Source organism: Hyperolius riggenbachi, chromosome 1 (assembly GCF_040937935.1).
Source record: "Hyperolius riggenbachi isolate aHypRig1 chromosome 1, aHypRig1.pri, whole genome shotgun sequence".
Lineage (NCBI taxonomy): Eukaryota > Metazoa > Chordata > Amphibia > Anura > Hyperoliidae > Hyperolius > Hyperolius riggenbachi.
Window position 1 is genome coordinate 517,039,615 of NC_090646.1, and position 20,259 is coordinate 517,059,873.

General features: G+C 45.8%; 1 protein-coding gene across 6 annotated transcripts in view; it reads left to right on the forward strand.

Moving 5' to 3' along the window:
• The window catches only part of CLIP1 (CAP-Gly domain containing linker protein 1), a 156,249-nt gene that overhangs the window by 57,467 nt on the left and 78,523 nt on the right, over positions 1-20,259 (forward strand). For all 6 annotated transcript variants that reach the window (XM_068244706.1, XM_068244714.1, XM_068244742.1 and 3 more), the window contains exons 4-8: positions 5,574-5,698; positions 12,428-12,647; positions 14,493-14,690; positions 15,223-15,326; positions 17,705-17,765. In XM_068244706.1, the coding sequence (XP_068100807.1) occupies positions 5,574-5,698; positions 12,428-12,647; positions 14,493-14,690; positions 15,223-15,326; positions 17,705-17,765 (708 nt within the window). The remainder of the gene's footprint in view (positions 1-5,573; positions 5,699-12,427; positions 12,648-14,492; positions 14,691-15,222; positions 15,327-17,704; positions 17,766-20,259) is intronic.

The following is a 20,259-nucleotide window of genomic DNA, read 5'->3' on the forward strand; positions in this document are numbered from 1 at the left end:
AGGAACAATTACAATATGTAATGTAATCAAAGAGCCAATGGTAGTACCCATCCCCAGCTCCCCAGCCAGCCTAGCATCCATCCCCAGCCAGCCTAGCACCCATCCCCAACTCCTCAACCAGCCTTGTACACATTCCCAGCTTTTCAGCAAGCTTAGAACTCATTCCTTGCTCCCCAGCCAGCCTATCACCAATCCCCAGCTCTCCAAGGCAGGCTAGCACCCATCCCCATCTCCCCAGCCAGACTAGTACCCATCCCCATCTCCCCAGCCAGTCTAGTACCCATCCCCAGCTCCCTAGCCAGCCTAGCACCCATCCCCAGCTAGCTTAGAATTCATCCCTTGCTACCCAGCCAGCCTAGCACCAATCTCCAACTCTCCAGCTCTAACACCCATCCCCAGCCAGACTGGGACCTGGGTACACACCCCAAGCTCTCCAGCCAGCCTCTACCTATCCCTAGTTCCCAATCAAACCTAGCACCAATCCCCAGCCAGTCTGGGAGCTCAAGCCTGAGCCCCCTCCGGCTCTAGTGTATGCTTGACTGACCTAAATGCCCCTGGGCCCCTTGGGCTGAGGCTCTTGCATGTTACCGTAATCTGACATTTGGCAAGCTTCATGTCAGTGCAGAAATTCATTACAAAAATGCAAACGGCATAGTACAGTAAAGTATGCTGAAAACAAAAATCTGAGCAATAAAAGGGAGGTTGGTGCAAAATCTAAGGTGCGTAAAACAAAATAGGAAGATCTGTGTATTTGTTAATCACACTGCTCAGAACACAAACAGCTAGACTTCTGTAGACCTTTCCTTCACCACCTACAAAATGAGTATGGCATGGTGGGCATGACTGCGGGGCCCCCTTCAGGTGCGGGGCCTGGGGCGATCGCCCCCCCTGCCCCCCCCCCCCCAAAGGCCACCTCTGAATTGGCCTAGCCACTTTTTCCACCCGCGGCAGTATATCTACACCGCGTAGGACTTCAATTTCCGCACGAGGGGTGTAGATATGCAGCCCTCACTGTGCAATCATCAATGTGCGCGCTCCCGCTCGCGTGCCTGTGCCCATTCTCGTAGTCGCCTGTTAGCCCAGAGATAAGTGAATGGGATCACCGGTCCCATTCACCGATCTAAGTGTCCATGTCCTTGATCGTCAGCATCATTGAAATGCCTCTGGTCAATGTATCAAGTGAAATTACTTACACACATTACTTCCTGTATGCGGCAGGAACAAAATGTGTGAGAACATCTTGTGGCCAAATAGTAAAATTACACCTACATACATTTTATTTAATAAAAAAATAACCTAGACCATTAAAGTTTGGTGGGGAAAAAACAAGATATAGATCATTTCATTGTGATAAATACCGTATATACTCGCAAGTAAGCCGACCCCCCAACTTTCACCTGAAAAAACAGGGAAAAATGATTGACCCCCATATAAGCCGGGGGTAGGAAATGCTGGCCGCCTTATTCCCCTAGTGTGTCCCAGTATAGCTAGTATAGTGCTCAGTATAGCTAGTATAGTGCCCAGTATAGCTAGTATAGTGCCCAGTATAGCTAGTATAGTGCCCAGTATCGCTAGTATAGTGCCCAGTATCGCTAGTATAGTGCCCAGTATCGCTAGTATAGTGCTCAGTATAGCTAGTATAGTGCCCCAGTTTAGCTAGTATAGTGCTCAGTATAGCTAGTAAAGTGCCCCAGTTTAGCTAGTATAGTGCCCCAGTTTAGCTAGTATAGTGCCCCAGTTTAGCTAGTATAGTGCTCAGTATAGCTAGTATAGTGCTCAGTATAGCTAGTATAGTGCTCAGTATAGCTAGTATAGTGCTCAGTATAGCTAGTATAGTGCTCAGTATAGCCAGTATAGTGCCCCATTATAGCTAGCATAGTGCCCCATTATAGCTAGCATAGTGCCCCATTATAGCTAGCATAGTGCCCCAGTATAGCTAGTATAGTGCCCCAGTTTAGCTAGTATAGTGCTCAGTATAGCTAGTATAGTGCTCAGTATAGCTAGTATAGTGCTCAGTATAGCTAGTATAGTGCTCAGTATAGCTAGTATAGTGCTCAGTATAGCCAGTATAGTGCCCCATTATAGCTAGTATAGTGCCCCATTATAGCTAGTATAGTGCTCAGTATAGCTAGTATAGTGCCCAGTATAGCTAGTATAGTGCCCAGTATAGCTAGTATAGTGCTCAGTATAGCCAGTATAGTGCTCAGTATAGCCAGTATAGTGCCCCATTATAGCTAGTATAGTGCCCCATTATAGCTAGTATAGTGCCCCATTATAGCTAGTATAGTGCTCAGTATAGCTAGTATAGTGCCCAGTATAGCTAGTATAGTGCTCAGTATAGCCAGTATAGTGCCCCATTATAGCTAGCATAGTGCCCCAGTATAGCTAGCATAGTGCCCCAGTATGGGTGGGTGGGTAGGTGGGTGGGTAGGTGCTGCCCCTCCCCGCTGCCGCCGCTACTATTACCTTAGGCGGCGCCGCTTCCTCTATCCCCGTCCTGCTCCGATAACTAACTCATTCACAGCTGCGCGCCCCTCGCTGCTGTGATGATGGGGGAAACCATAGAGAGCAGCTTTCTGTAGCGGCGATGCCGTTACTATGGGACCCGCTCTCTATGGTTTCCTCCATCATCACAGCAGTGAGGGGCGCGCTGCTGTGAATGAGTTAGTTATCGGAGCAGGACGGGGATAGAGGAAGCGGCGCCGCCTAAGGTAATAGTAGCAGCGGCCGCGGGGGGAGCGGGGAGGGGCAGCACCTACCCACCCACCTACCCATGACTCGCAAGCAAGCCGACCCCCCCCCCCCCCAACTTTTGGGTCACTTTTGGGGGGTGAAAAATTCGGCTTGCTTGCGAGTATATACGGTAGCTATAAAATGATTGGCAAATGAATGGGAGGATCACTGACAGGTGAAAATTGCTCTGGTTCAGAAGAGTAAAAACCCTTCAGCAGGGAAGTGGTTAAAGGGAACATGTTCGCTTTCACCAATTACTATTGCAGCTGAAAGTGCCGGGGGGAGGGGTGCGTCCAGGAGCGTCCCGATCGTGCACAGCTGTGCTGCTGGGGGAAATCTTATATCTACAGCCTTGTGGCTTTGATGAAGTCACAGAGGACGTAGATATACTGTAGAGGTGGCAACAGTGGTTAAACTTGATTATCTAGAGCAGGCTTTCTCGACCAGGGTTCCCTGGAACCCCAGGATTCCTTGAGTACTCTGCAGGGGTTCCTTGGCATTTTCCCCCATCGTGGTGGTGGGGAAGTATGACGGAGCACATAACAGGGGGCATTGTAAAAAAGAAGCATACTAATAAAAAGCACTAGAATAAGGAGACACTGTAATAAGAGGTAGTAACCACACCTACTTTTAAAGACCATGACTCCAGCAAAATAAATGAAGGGGTTCCTTAAGATCCAAAAATGATTTGAAGGGTTCTTTCAGGGTAAAAAGGCTGAGAACGATTGATCTAGAGTTTTATTAATTGAAATGTAGAACTGTTTCTGCTACATAAAAATTATCAGTGGGGGAGCAGGTCTTCAGCGGTACTGAACCATTATTCTTATACAGATTCAAGAACTTATTTGAAAGAAAAGTGAGCAGCCACAATGGAAGGGACTCTGCCATCCTCCAATGGTTTCCCTCTGAATACATAGATGCATGCAGAGTATGTATAATTTCACAGAAGTTCCTCCTGGACCGCTGCCCTGGTGTACTGATCTGCAGGCAGAAGTAATTGAAATGTATATTTGTCCCCTCAGCCATCACGCTGCACTTCTTAAAGTTCCATACTGGAAATCTTTTTAGGTTTTTTTTAATTTTATTTTTCTATTTTTCTTCTTCTCGTCATACAAATGACCTTGCTGTGCAAGGATATGTTCTTTGAAGGATGTTGGATGGGCCGGAGGCACTCTATTGTGGGCTGCAGTGATAATTACGATTGCCATTGGTCTAGGAGTGCCAACCCTCATTTCTAAAAAGATACTTCTTCAGGCCTGTTGCACACTCCACGCGATTCCAATTTTTTTTTTTTTAATACGATCTGATTTTTTTGATTCCGATTAAAAAATGTACTGCATGCTGCTATGTTTTTGTTTTTTTTTAGTATTTGGAATAAAAAATCAAATCCTATAAAAAAATTGTAATCCCATGTAGTGTGCAAGAGGCCTTACACAGATTATTATCATGTGCGTGTGTATGTATGAAGTTTAACACTAGCCATGATCTCTCGCCTAAGCCCAGCCTTAACCTTTGCAATGAAATCCATCACCTATTTTCCTACCTGTGAACCCTACCTTAAAGGGAACCTAAACCCTAGAAAAAATAGTTTCTTACCTGGTACTTCCCCAAGCCCCCTACAGCCGTCCTGTGCCCTCGCCGGTCCTCGATTGTCTTCATTTTCGGCCCCTGGTGAAACTTTTTTTTTTTTCTAGGGTTTAAGGTTCCCTTTAAACCCATACTGCATCACCCATGAGCTTTGAGTCCTGTGGGAGAAAATCACTTTGCAAATGTAATCTTATCTGTTAACCCTAGGTTTACTGTAACCCTTACCTTAACCATAAGAGAACCCGAGGTGGGATTATATTATGCTAGTGGGGCACAGAGGCTGGTTGTGCACACTAACACCAGCCTCTGTTGCCCCATGGTGTGCCTCAAAGACCCCCCTGTGCGCCGCTATACCCCTGCAGTGCTGGCGACACGCAGCGTGTCGTCAGCACAATGTTTATCTAAGCGCTGTCTGTCAGCGCCGCTACCCCGCCTCCTCCGTATCGGCGCTACCTGCTGCGTCACTTCCCTCCAATCAGCGGGAGGGAAGGGACACAGGTGGGTAGCGTCGATAAGGAGGAGGCGGGGGAGCGGCGCTGACAGACGGCGCTTAGGTAAACATTGTCGCCAGCGCTGCGGGGGTATAGCGGCGCGCAGGGGGGAGCTTTGAGGCACACCATGGGGCAACAGAGGCTGGTGATAGTGTGCACAACCAGCCTCTGTGCCCCACTAGCATAATAAAATCCCACCTCGGGTTCTCTTTAACATCTCTTAACTTTGCGTATCCTCAAAATATTGTTACTATAGTCCTTCTACCAGTATGCCAGAATCGAGTACCAAAATCCTTGAAGTTAAATCCAGTCTGGAGGTAGCTTATAGAATAGCCTTGGCATCATGTAACTGTATGTCAGGGAAGTCATGCTTTATAAAGGGAGCACTGGGAAGGGAGAGTAACTGCACTTGGTGGTCATTGTAGCATGTTAGTGTTGGACTCATGCCTGTTTTATGCCTGATTGAATAAAGTATTTTTATATCCACTTGACAATGTGCGGACTACACTGCCACTTTCTGGTAGTCTTTGTACATGGAAGGTCTCCTCTGCCATTCCCAGCAGGCACCAATTTGTTAGCGATTTCCTAAATGTGAATGAGTCCTTCTTAAGGTGAACGTTTTTAATCTAAAAATGTATTGCATGGAAACAGTGACATTTTTCTTTTTAGTTTATATGCAATATATTAGATTGAGAAATGTAAATGCGGCTACAGAAATGACTAATACTATGGCTGATCTTAACTGTTTTTCTAACATCTTAGGTAAGTGGTTCAAAAGCTGGAGTTATACGGTTTTTGGGGGAGACAGATTTTGCCAAAGGAGAATGGTGTGGAGTTGAACTAGATGAACCTTTGGGGAAAAATGATGGAGCTGTGGCTGGCACAAGGTAAGTTTGACTTTTGGCATACTTTTGATTGCTTTGTTTGTGAAGTTGGTCTGTTTATTGGGGTGTACTTGGCACATTGTTTGGCACTTTTATTATAAGGAGGCAAGAGGATGTAGGTAGTCTTTACTGTAAGTATGTGGATTCAGGGATATCGAGACTGAGAGAGAAATCAACAGCAGAAGTAACTGAATCTGAAAGATTGGGAACATGCCACATGCAAAACTGTCCAAAAGTGGTTACAAAAGACCACTAGTTGACACTCTTTCCAACAACTGGCGAGCTAAAACTCCCAGTGAACTAACTATAAGTCCTAAACAGGGCTAGGGCTTCCTTAGGGGCATGCTGGGAGATTTCCTAGGGCCTCCTTAAAGGGTGGAGAAGTCAGATCAAGGAACTTTTATCTTGTTAGGTTTCAGCAGGTTACATCTTCACTCCCCTAGGCTTGAGGTGCGTGGCCTTAAAACAGAAATCCACCACAGTGCTCAACAAAACTGGGTATCTGGTCTCAACCAAGCACCTACCCTCCCGATGCAGCTCTCTTGACAATACAGTTGACCACAATTTAAAACCCCACTATCCTCCTTGAAGAACTGGCAAACCGTTTAGTAAATAAGCAATCCTCCTAGTTAACAAGCAGGTGCTCTGCACCATCTGACATGTCTGAATAAGTAGTCTTTTTTTTTTTTTGGTGGTTAGAGATAAATACTTAGTTGAACATTCCTTATTTTTCCCCACTTCACAGCAGGACAATTGGTTAACAAGGCCATTCAGACAGTAACAAAGAAAAATAACGAAAGCATCTTAAGTATTTAACCACTTGACGACCACAGTGCTAACCCCAGCCCCCGCCCCTCCACCCCCAACGACCAGGCTGTTTTTTGCAGCACTGGGCTGTGCAGGCTTTTCACCTCCTGCACAGCCCAGCTATGGAGCCCAGCGATCGGACTCTCCTCCTTTTTTGTCCCTAAGGGGACATGCCGCCGGAGGGGTCCGATCGCTGTAGCAGTTTATTTTATTTTTTTCTTCAGCCTCATCCAGGCTCTCTCTCTCCCCATCCCCAGGGGCACCTCTAGCTATTTTTGCACTCGAGGCGTGAAAGCATGCACACACACACACACACACACACACACACACACACACACACACACACACACACACACACACACACACACACACACACACACACACACACACACACACACACACACACACACGTCTCCCACATATCAAATGCACACACCAAACGCACGTGCCATGTCCCCCGCACACCAAACGCACGTGCCATGTCCCCCGCACACCAAACGCACGTGCCATGTCCCCCGCACACCAAACGCACGTGCCATGTCCCCCGCACACCAAACGCACGTGTCTTGTCCCCCGCACACCAAACGCACGTGTCTTGTCCCCCGCACACCAAACGCACGTGCCATGTCCCCCGAACACCAAAACGCACGTGCCATGTCCCCCGCACACCAAAACGCACGTGCCATGTCCCCCGCACACCAAAACGCAGGTGCCATGTCCCCCGCACACCAAAACGCAGGTGCCATGTCCCCCGCACACGCGTCTGGTGTGCGGGGGACATGGCACCTGCGTCTGGTGTGCGGGGGACATGGCACCTGCGTCTGGTGTGCGGGGGACATGGCACCTGCGTCTGGTGTGCGGGGGACATGGTATCGGCCTATGATGTGTGCATTTGATATGTCCCCCGCACACCAAACGCACGTGCCATGTCCCCCGCACACCAAACGCACATGCCATGTCTCCGAGTACATTTGAAATCGGCGCCGGTAGACTTGGGCGCAGGATCCAGCTGTTATACGGCTGATCCTGCTTCTGCACAAGTCCGGGCCGATTTAATTACTATTCCCCCTCCAGGCCGACATGGATAGTGGGGGAATGAAATAATTCGGCTTCCAGGGATTGCTGGAGGCTGAATTATTATGTTTTTAAGCAACCTCGGCTCCGTCTGCTGACGGCTCCGACGTTACTCACTAAGCGCTGCAATAGGAGTGATTCCTATTGTAGTCTATGGAGGCGCCGGCTGCGCCCAAATCTAGCAGCGCTGAAAAGCACTGCTCCGATGTCTCCCGCACATCAAACGCCTGTACCATGTCTCCCGCACATCAAACGCCTGTACCATGTCTCCCGCACATCAAACGCCTGTACCATGTCTCCCGCACATCAAACGCCTGTACCATGTCTCCCGCACATCAAACGCCTGTACCATGTCTCCCGCACATCAAACGCCTGTACCATGTCTCCCGCACATCAAACGCCTGTACCATGTCTCCCGCACATCAAACGCCTGTACCATGTCTCCCGCACATCAAACGCCTGTACCATGTCTCCCGCACATCAAACGCCTGTACCATGTCTCCCGCACATCAAACGCCTGTACCATGTCTCCCGCACATCAAACGCCTGTACCATGTCTCCCGCACATCAAACGCCTGTACCATGTCTCCCGCACATCAAACGCCTGTACCATGTCTCCCGCACATCAAACGCCTGTACCATGTCTCCCGCACATCAAACGCCTGTACCATGTCTCCCGCACATCAAACGCCTGTACCATGTCTCCCGCACATCAAACGCCTGTACCATGTCTCCCGCACATCAAACGCCTGTACCATGTCTCCCGCACATCAAACGCCTGTACCATGTCTCCCGCACATCAAACGCCTGTACCATGTCTCCCGCACATCAAACGCCTGTACCATGTCTCCCGCACATCAAACGCCTGTACCATGTCTCCCGCACATCAAACGCCTGTACCATGTCTCCCGCACATCAAACGCCTGTACCATGTCTCCCGCACATCAAACGCGAATGCCATGTCCCCCGCACATCAAACGCAGGTACCATGTCCCCTGCACATCAAACGCAGATACCAACTTCCAGTCATTATCCACAAACTGTTATTTCTGTAGGAAAATTTTACACAGTGCAGGCAGGTGGGGTGGGTGCAGGGAGAGCGACAGGGCTTGGAAACTTGGTGCCTGGATTGTTTCTTCTAAGTCATGTGTCTGGGATCCCTGAAAGCACAGCCTGCATTCTTAGTCAGGAGTACATCACAGTAAAAGTGAGATAACATCTCCTGTTGGTTTGCTGCCTTCACCCCTCGCTGCCTCGGAGTATACGAGCAGCTCCATCCGTGCACAAATCACAACCAAAACAGTGCATTGTGTAGTCAAATTATGCCTACTGCCTCTGTTCATACCTGTGACACTCTCTGCCTGCTCGTTCTCCTCCTCACAGTGCAGGCCACACTGACTCCTCATGTCTCCCCTACTGCATGCTGCATCTCAGCCCATAGTCAACTCTCCTCTACACCCACCTCAGGCACAGGGACTCAGGTGGCATGCTGGCTTATGTAGCCAGACTGGAACCCCGAACTTCCGGCTGGTGGGGGGCGGAGTTTAAGGCCACACGCAGGCAGTACACAGACACTGCTCTGCACCTGTGGCTGTTTTGGAAGCCAGAAAGGGGTGGCCTTAGGAGGGGCAGAGCGTGTTTGCTCTGTCTCTATTGGCCAGCGGGGGAAGAAGGGGCGAGTGAAGGCTGTGCAATTATGCAGGACACTGGGAGCCGCAGCAGCGAGCCCTGCAGCGTGCAAAAGCCTCAGCCTGCAAAATAGGGAGATTAATGAATGTGAAGGTGGCCAGCGCATAGTTACAGACATACCGCCCCAAGCGGTTGCCTGTAGTGCCTGTGCCTCCAGGCGCCCCTGCCCATTCCCCTCCCTCTTCTTTCTCCCTCCCCTCCGCCTACAGAATTGAACAGGACAGCGATCCATCCGGTTCCACCTCTCATAGCATAAGCCTATGAGAGGACGGTGCTCCCCGGCCAATCAGAGGCCGGGGATCTCCGATCTCGTACAGCGTTCCCGGGGACTGCAGCGCTGTACGGATGTAAACAAAGGGGATTTCTTTCCCCTTTCATTTACAAACAGCCTGCTAGCCGCGATCGGCAGGGAACGATCACGCATGGCAGGGAACGATCACGCATGCGTGCGGCTGTTCCCTGGGAAACTGCAGCCCCAGGACTTGATGCCAATCGGCGTTAGGCGGTCCCCAGGTAGTAATAGGTGGATTTTTTAATGGCAAAGGAAGCCCTTATAAGGACATTAGTTTTCCATTGGTATACCACCACCTTGTATTTTGCTAAAATATTTTAAACTGGATACTTGTTTTGAAGAAGCTGTTTGCTTGGGTGCCCTCTATCACCAAACCAAGAGGTAGATCATGTAAACAGTGAATGACTGATATGGAAAATAAAACGATGTGTACGTATGGACAATGCTTGTTGCCCAAAAAGATGGTAATTGGATCCCTTGGGTAACTGTTGAGCTGTACAGATGCTTTCCTCTGCTAGAACAGTCTAGTTTTTTAATGTAGGCTTTATAAGTGAGAAGATACTGAACTGCCTGCTTGACACAAATACTTGAAGGACTGGAGGGTTGCAGCAACAGAGGAGTAAAAAGAAGTCTCTACACCTGAGAATTTCCCTTACCGTGCTTCCTTACTTCCAATGCACCCAGGAAGTCTGGCCTCCTTTTTTGTCACTAAGGGGACATGCCGCCGGAGGGGTCCGATCGCTGTGGCAGTTTATTTTATTTTTTTCTTCAGCCTCATCCAGGCTCTCTCTCCCCATCCCCAGGGGCGCCTCTAGCAATTTTGTCACTCCAGGCAAGAAAACCTGTGATCAAGTGTTCACTGTGATCAAGGGAATTTTCCGTCCTCCATTTTGAAAATGACCATTACCCATAACAGCTTTCTGGTCAGCACACAGTTAAACTGTAACATTGCCCACTTGAGCCATAGGGAAACATGGACATTACCTGGTACATCAGTTTTCCTCTCAGCTATAACTGACAGCAACTGATATTTTAATGACAGCAACTGATATATTTCAGATCTGACAAAATATTGTCAGAACTGGAAGGGATCATTGTCAGAAGAAAATGGTGAGCTTCTGAGAGGAACTGATGGCAAGGTAACTATGTAATGTTCATTTGAAGTTACCTCATGTGTTTATTTTAAATATTTTTACTCAGTACAGGTTCTCTTTAAAAGGTCCTCCTTCCTGCCTATGCATGGAACGGCAAACCTGATACTTCTAATTAAGCTCAGCAAATGTCCTGTTGACATCTGTGGGTGGTCCGCAGAGTGAAATTGTAAATAAGTATTCTGTATTGCACCACCCATATATATAAATTTTATCCATGGGCAACTCTTTATCATTAAACCCCCCCCCCCACTCCTGACATACATTTCCTGAATGAAGATTCGTACACACTCTAGACTGATTCAAACCGAGGTGTTAGTTCAGGAGCCTCTTGGCCAAGAATCTAGCAGGTGTCCCCTAAGATCACTTAAAGATCTGGCATGCTGGGTCTTTAAAGTAAACTCGAGATCTAATATAGATTAAAAATTATACGTAGCTGGGGCTTCCTCCAGCCCATTCAGGCTCATCGGATCCTCGCCGCCCTCCTCCCCCTCTTGGATTGTCGCAGTTTGGCCTGGTATTTCGGCCAGTTGGGGAGAAGTGAGCATGCATGGCTCAGTCGTGCATGCCTCCTATCGTGCTTCGGTCACAGTAGCGCGGGTAGACTGTGCCGACTGGCCAAATTACCTGGCAAATTGCGGAAAATCCAGGAGGCAGAGGAGGATGGCAAGGGACCGATGAGCCTGAAACGTGCTGGAGGAAGCCTCAGATATGTATATTTTTTTATTTTTTATTTTAGATCTCAGGTACACTTTTTAAAAACTGTGATAACTGAGATTATTGTTCCTCTTCTTACCCCTCCCACTGGAAGCTGCTTCAGCATGCGCCACGTTGTCTTCTCTCCTTCCCTCTTTATAGAAACGGTAAATTGCGCTAGGGTATACCTGTGCAGCCTTGTCTGTTAAGGGCTCGTTTCCACTATTGCGTTGTGAAATCGCTGCGGCAAAATTCGCATTTCGTGCGAATTCGCATGAAAATTCGCATGGATGACGATGTATGCGAATTTAACCATGGCAATGCCGGTGTGCTTTTCCATTGATTTCATGCGAATTCGCATGAAAATTTGCATACCAAAACAGCATGCGAATTTCCTATTAAATACATTAGCGGCGATTCGCATGCATTCCACTCGCAGGCGAATTCTGCGGCTCTTTTGTGCGTTTTTTCACCGCTGAAAAAACGCACCTCAACAACGCTACAGTGGAAACAGGCCCATCCACTTGCATTACACGTGCGAATCCGCATGCGTTGGACGCATGCGGATTCGCGATAGTGGAAACGAGCCCTTAGTGCTCATTCACCAGTGTCACCTGCAGGATTCATGTTGATCCTGGCTTTTGCACTTTTAGCTAGTAGGGCCAAGTGTTTTAGTCCAGGAACCTGCCCTTTGACAAAATAACAAATGCTGTTGTGTGTATAATCACTAACTGCAGATAGCTTTTTTGCAAGCCTTCAGACACACCTCTTTGTCAAGCACGATGCAAAATAAGAGTTTAAATCCTTTTTATATCTGCGTCTGCATTATGCTTAACAAACGGCGCACATAACCTTCGGCAGACTATGCCCTCAAGCAAACTGGTTCAACGACGGCTATCTGACATGTATTCATGGTTTGCATTTCCTGCAGTTGTCCACTCACTGCCTAATATCTATAGATTGAGTTCTTTGTGTGTTTTAAAATATAATCTGTTTCCCTTGTCTTGATTTTTTTCCCCCCAGGTATTTTCAGTGTCAGCCCAAATATGGCTTATTTGCACCTGTACATAAAGTTACTAGAATTGGATTTCCATCAACCACTCCAGCTAAGGCCAAAACCACTGTACGAAAAGTACCCACAACACCTGCATCCACCTTGAAACGCAGTCCAAGCGCCTCTTCCATTAGCTCTATGAGCTCAATTTCATCATCTGTTAGCAACAAGCCAAGTCGCACAGGCTTGGTAAGTAGTTTTTTTTTTCTTAATTCATAAAAAATTAAAAATACACTGAGTTGTAATAGGCTGTTTAAAACAAAACTGAAGAGGGAAAAAAAAACACATACCTATGGAGAGGGAAGGCTCTGGATCCCATAGAGCCTTCCTGGCCCCTCTCACAGTGTCCTTGTTCCAACGCTGTAATGTACGTATTGCACGTATACCACCAACTGGTTGTAAACGCCTTTGGGGATTCTATGAAGCCTTCGGATGCACTCTCATTCCCAAGTGCTTCCGAAGACTGATAGCTCTGTGCTGCACGGGGTCAGACTGGAGGTAAACCTTATCTCTTTATCGTCCTGTTGTCCTCTATGATGAAGGGAAACTGGCAAAAGCTGTTAATATTGCATAGGAAGTGTTTTGTTTCAGTGGTAGGCACCACTGAGTGTTATACATTTTATAGGGGTCCTGATTTCTCTGCCTAAGAAGGCCCCCTTGAGCCTAGGCTGCAGTTTCACTTGGATTTCTTTATTCTCAGTCTCATGTATGAAGTGTCAGACTGCAGAACATTTTATTCTCCTCCCATAGCAACCAATCTGTTTCTCCTTTCCCTGTTATTATGGCAGTTTAGAACATGTAGGAGGAGGATTACCACCAGAGGGATAGAAAAAGTCCCCGCTGACACATACTACAGCTTCAATCTGTTTTTGTGACTCCTTTGACACTCTCTCCAACGTTGTTGCTTTTTTTTTCTTTTACTTTAATGATGTTTTTGCCTGGCTTTCTATGCAGCACTTTATATGGTTCAGTTTTCTGAACTGAACCAACAACTCACAGAGTAATGTAGTGGAGTTCTGTATGCACAGCCAGGAGCAAGGTTTTTTTTTTTTTTTTTTTCTTTTTGCTAGATCTGGGAGACAGGTGTTAAACACTCCTTGAAAAGTACAAATCACATTTTTTTTTCAATCAGAGAGTTCTATGTATAAAACATGCTTGTTAGAATGTAACTTTTATATAATGTACAACTAATGTGTGGATAACATGGGCATTAAACCCTCAAACTCACCTCCCCCCCCCCCCCCCCCATCCACTCAGACCGCTTTTATTTGTACAGACAGACAAATCAACATGTTTTGTTGTGTGGATGAGTGGGCGGTAGTTGCTGGGCACCAATGAGCCTGACAATCATTTTGCCCAATACCTCCTTTTTCTGGCAGTGGCCCCAGTGATTTCCCCAGGCTGTTTTAGCCGGGTGCTCCACCCGGCTAGTTTTGGGGGTCACCCGGCTGTCATCGGCTCACCACCTCCTCTGCTGTAAGCAGAGTTGCGCACAGAAGCACCGGCCCTGCATTCTCTCATCTTGCTCCACCCAGCTACTTTTTCATGCCACCCAGCTACTTTTTCATGCCATCCAGCTGGAAAAAAAATTCTGGAGAGAACACTGGGCCCTCTCTTCCCCCATGGCTTAACCTTGGAACGAGTACGGTTGTGTGAAATGAACGTTGGGCTCATCGGTGCCGAGCTCCAACCACCCATGCGTTCACATGGTATGTTCTCTCCTTGATGTTCTCTCATGCCTGGAAGGTGTATGTTTATTTTGCAACTATAATTATGCCAATAAAGTCATCAGCAGTGGCGGATGTACTGCTTCAGTCCCTAAATTCAAATCATGTGGTGTCAATTGGACCTGAAAAAATTCTCTCCTATTTGGCACACAGAAAGCGAAGCGTTAACCGTGTTTGTAAAAAGTCCTATATCCAAAAATGAAATAACATTTTGGCAGGAATAACTGCTTGTAATGATGCTTGAGAGATGGAATATTTGTTCTGCATTATTGAGTTTACTGTAATTTCTTGTATCAATAATAAACAGTTAACAGAAACCTCATCGCGATATGCAAGAAAGATTTCTGGGACCACTGCTCTCCAGGAAGCCTTGAAAGAGAAGCAACAGCACATTGAACAACTTCTAGCTGAAAGGGACATGGAACGAGCTGAGGTGGCCAAGGCTACAAGTCATGTAGGAGAGGTGGAACAGCAGCTTGCAGTGACAAGAGACGGGCATGACCAGGTAAGACATTATTAAATGCACAGTTTTTATTTATCTTTCCCATTTATTTACTTGAGGCTGAAAAATAATTCAGGAAATAGTGTATACCTTTTGAACTCCAGCAATTTTAATTAAAAAGTCATAGGTAACCTGTCACATTGTGAGCAAGAATGACTCTTTAATTGTTTTAAAGGTGTTATAGAACTGTGGCACTTATGTACAAAATATACTGGTTCCTGAGTTCTTTCTCATCCCTTTGATACTTTCTCCAGTTTCCATTGAGATGTTACATCCTAACTATTGCGGTCACTGAATCCTGACTCCTTTACCAGGATTGTTTGGTTTACGATTCTGTACTGCTGTGCTCCAATTTGATCTAATTACACATTGGTTGATGAAAATACAGGGAAGCATATAAATGGCCATGGATATCGTGAATAGGATATACAGGGACAATTTTTTTTTTTTTAGTATGTAGCTCATATAGTAGGGGAATTGCACACTTTACTTCCAATTGATTGTATTCTTCTAATTTAATGCTGTATTTTTGCAGTACGTTGTAGAAATGGAGGCCAAGATGGACCAGCTACGTGAAATGGTAGAAGCAGCTGACCGAGAAAAGGTAGAATTGCTAAATCAGTTGGAAGAAGAGAAAAGGTGAGTTGGCCTTTGTAGCCATAAAAGATCTTTGCTGAAAATTAAACCTTAATTGTCACTTGTTACATTTTATCTTTTTGATTTTATCAATATTTGCATTGCCTTATAACCGTATGGGTCACAATCCTGGATGCACCAGATTTTTAGAATCCACATGTTGCATACATGTTACACATGCAACATACATGCAGACAATGAATTATGTGTATATCCATCCTGTGATCGCGCTCGATCACGGCCGTGGCTTCACGCTTGCACACTTGGTGCTTGACACGGACACAGCATATGGATGCAGATTCCTGGGCTTTTATTAGGTGGGATAGTCTTAACACAGTATTGGACTACAGCAAACTCCATGACACCTCTGGCTGCATCAGCAAGATTTTTCAAAACTGGAAATATCACAATCTTTGCTATGTGAGGTTTTCAGAACCCACTGGCTGCATTTACTGGTGTAACAGGCACTGCTGAAACCTTACAAATCAGCATATACCATATTTTTCGGACTATAAGACGCCCCTAGGTTTAGAGGACAAAAACCAGGTAAAAAAAAAAATACTAAACCTTGTGCATCCATGGTGCAGAGGCATCTTGTGGACATTCTCCTCTCCATCCCCCCAATTATTATGCCCCCTTTTATCCACTCTGTGCCTTCTTTGAACTTTTTGTGTAATTCTCTGCTCCTCCTGGGTCCTCCTTTGCACCCCATATGACCTCCTCTGTCCCCCTGTATCTCCTCAGTCTCCCTGATGACTGCCTATGTCCCCCCTGTGTCCTCCTTTGCTCCTTGTCCTACTATGTCACTGTGTCCTTCTCTGTCTCCTAAGTCCCCTCTGTCCTTCTTTGCCACCATCTCACCATCTCATTCTCTGTGTCTCTGGTGTCCTCCTGTGTCTTATCTGCCTCCCTGTGACTTCCTGTGTCCCCAGTGTGCCATCTGCTGCCCTGTGCCCTCCTGTGACCCCTCTGTGCCGTCTGCCCTCCTTTGTGTTTTACTTCTGTGCCATCAACCCCCTGTGCCCCCTCTGTCCGGTATCCCATGTGCTATCTGCTTCCATCTCCTCCTGTGTCCCCAGTATCCTACTTTGACACATCACCTGCCCCTCCCCCCCCCCTTCTGGTAAGTTTTATGTACCGTACTTGGCACGATAAAGGATGTCCCAGGTGTAGACCCCCGGGACCTCCATGCAGCCATCCCATCCCCCCTTACTGCCTCTCTAGCTGATCTGGAGTCTTGTCAGGCCAGACATGCTGGAATGGAAAGTACAGTACAGTACCAATTAGAGTCCTCATCACCGCAGCCACACAGCACCAGAATAATTACTGCTCCCTAAATAGGACATCCAGGGACTCGCTGTCATTGATGTGATTACGAGGACCTGGTTCGTCCTCCCCTAGCTTCAAGGCCAAGTAGCGGTCAGGTCACCACACCACGATCGCCGCCGGGCTTAGGACTAGCGTCTGGAGAAACCGCAGGTTACGAAGAAGGAGCCCCACAGCCAATCACGGGGGAGCTGATGGTCTTGGAGGCAAGGACCATGGCTTCACCAGTGGGCCAATCACTGCACTCGCTGCTACTGAGCAAGTGCAGTGATTGGCCCAATGATGGAGCCATGGCCCCGCCTCCGAGACCATCGGCTCCCCCGTGATTGGCTTGCAGCGCTCCCCCCCCGATTGGCAACATGGCAGGATCAGCTAGAGCAGGGGTAGGGAACCTTGGCTCTCCAGCTGTTAAGGAACTACAAGTCCCACAATGCATTGCAGGAGTCTGACAGCCAAAGTCATGATTAATAAAGGCAAATGCATGCTGGGATTTGTAGTTTTATCACAGCTGGAGAGCCAAGGTTCCCTACCCCTGAGCTAGAGCCTCAGCGAGGGGGACTGGCTGGCTGCATGGAGGTCCCGGAGACCTCGTTAATTGGCTTGCAGCGCTGCCCGATTGGCCGCATGGACCCTGGAGGCCGCGTCACAGGGCAAGATCAGCTGGTGCTGCGGGGAAGGGGACTGCACATGGAGGTCCTGGAGACGTCATTGATCGAGCAAAATGCCGGTATGTACCATATCAGAAGGGGACAGGGGGCCAGGCAGTGAGAAAAAGGTGGAGACTAGGGACACAGGAGGAAAGATGGCACACCGGGGACACCAAAGGGGGACTCCAGTGACATGTAACGGTAAAGTAGGAAAGAGCTGGGGGGTACCTTCGGACTATAAGATGCACTGACTTTTTTCCCCCCACATTTGCGTCTTATAGTCCGAAAAATATGGTACACCCAATCTTTGTTGTACCCAATTGCTGCAAATTCCCATGTTTTCTTTGTAAACAAAATTAAATTGGTTTAATCTTTTTTTAATTTTTTTTTTTTTTTTTTTTTATACAGGAAAGTGGAAGACCTTCAGTTCCGTGTTGAAGAAGAATCTATCACGAAGGGAGATTTAGAGGTAAACATATTTTCTTACATTGTCTTCCAAATTGTAGTTTTCAGATTGGATTCCACAATTTAAACGTCTGAGGACAAACATTTCAAAGCAGATTAAATGGATTGTGCTGAAGTTGGAAAAATAAGAGTAGAATTGACTTACGCCAAATTTATGTTTTCATAAGACAAGACTGTCTCCCAAGTTGCAATAGTGCCAATTTTGCAAGTTAAAACTCAATAGTTCCATCATCTATTCTGGTTGGTAATGCCTTTTGCTTGCTATTGCTTTTTCACTATCTGAAATTAAGCTAAAGTAACTTATGCTTATGAAACTGTCTGTGACGTAAGGGTTGTTATATTCAAATTTCCATTTCAAGCAATGATCTTGAGTCACGTCCAGTTTTCTAAACATATCTACAACATTGATTCTTAAAATATGTAATTTCTTTCTTGTGTCCCCACTTTGAGAAATGTTTATTTACTCAAACAAAAATGAGTTAAAATTAATTTATAGCCTTACAACCAAATATTAAATTTGTCATAACACTGTAAATGACAATGTTGATTGCTTGTATGAAAATTTACATTTCAGTTTTTCAGTTCACATTTTTTTTTTGTTACGTTTTTTTTTTTCATTCGTTCATTTTCTTCTCTCTTCCCTAGTAAAGTTATTATCACAGTTTAGGTAGGTAAGTGCGTGAGCAGTGGAATATCTTGGTCACCATTACAGAAACTCAAGTGGCCCAAAAATGATACAAGTAATATATTCTTGAAGCAATACTAATATCTGCTTTTAAAACACAAGCTTTATTCACTGGTGCATGCTGCTATTGTTTAACTATAAGTAGCCGTAATACTCTTATTTCAAATACTAAATTATAATTTATAAAACCCTTAAGAGTTTTACAGGAGCCATAAAAGTTTATTATCCCTGGAATTTGACAAAACAACCACTTGCAGCTTTGTTAGTAACAACTAATTTTTTTTAACAATTCCTATGTAAATCATAATTAGGCAGCATTTTTTCTGCAGATCTTTTTAAGTACTTACAAAATTCTCAGGAAATGCAATGAGTGATAGTGTTGGATTGTACAGGATGAAAAGAAGCATGAAGACCACATGAACGGAGCTGTTCTTGTATAAAACAGACAGCTACTTCACAACTATAAGAACAGTTCGTTGTTCTTTCTAAAATTAACAAGAAAAATATGAGTCACAGCCTTGTGTAATAGCGTTTTTATTTTAATTAGATGCTGCTCCCATGTTCCCTATCGTCTGGGTAGTTGAAAACCCTTATTCAGTTTATTCTTTAAAGTGAAACTCCACTTTTGTTAAGAACTGTAGTCTCTTTATTTCAGCTCCACACGGTGCTAGCACTAATGGCATTATTCCATATTACTTATTTTTTTCTTTGTGTATTTATATAAACACAGCCATTCAATAGTGATCCTAATAAACTATGTGAATGTGATTGTTAGAACTGCTACTAGTCATGTGGAAAATGGGGTTCCTGCTAATTTTTCTGCAGTAAGAGGAAAATATCTGGGCAGTTTATAGCGCACATGGGGCCATATGCAATTTTCTCCAAAGTGATAGCTTTACAACTTCAAATAAAAAGCCCCCCAGCAAGCAAATACAGTATATTCTGGTGTATAAGACTACTTTTTAACCCTTGAAAATCATCTGAAGAGTCAGGTATCGTCTTATACGCCGGGTGTCATTGATGCCGTGTGATGCGCCCTGTCCTGTTACCGACTCTAAAATCTGTAGTGAAGCAGCGCAGGCGCACATGTGCTAGATCTGAGAGGCAGAGAAGGAGGTAAATGGGATACAAGGGCGGGCCAGATGGGTGAAAGAGGCGTGTTTTATGGGCACAGTGCAATCTATTCTTCCATACCGCTCTGATAAAAAGAGAGACACGGAGAGTTGACCTTAGGGAGAGTTGACCAATCCAACCAGTCAATCACCTATATACTGTTATATACTGGGTACCACACACAGTACAGTATCTGTTCATACATAGCACCAGCATATGATTTTTTTAATTTTTATTATGTGTGCATTGGAAGAGGGGTAGTCTTATACGACGAGTATATCCCAAACTCTATATTTTAAATGGAAAGTTGGGGGGTCGTCTTATACGCCGGAATATACGGTACTCAAAATATTTTTTACAGTAATTTTTGACCTACTTTTTGGTACTTTTTCTATTGCAGAGTACTAAAAAGTTATTTTAAATTGAAGATGAAAAATTATCTCCTAGGAGGAAACTCAGGTGAAAAAGTGAATTGCATATGGCCCATAGAGTATGGAAGCCATGCTTAAAAAGAAGCACAATGTGTGTGTACAATCAGCTTTGAAAATTCATAGCTGGCCATTTTATAAAAAAAAACCAAAAAAAAATTACCTTTCCATTTCAGTTTCCAGATTACTGAAGAATTTGCATAGCTTTAGCGTTTCCCTGAAAATAAGACACCATAAAAATAAGCCCTAGAATGATTTTTCAGGATTTTTGG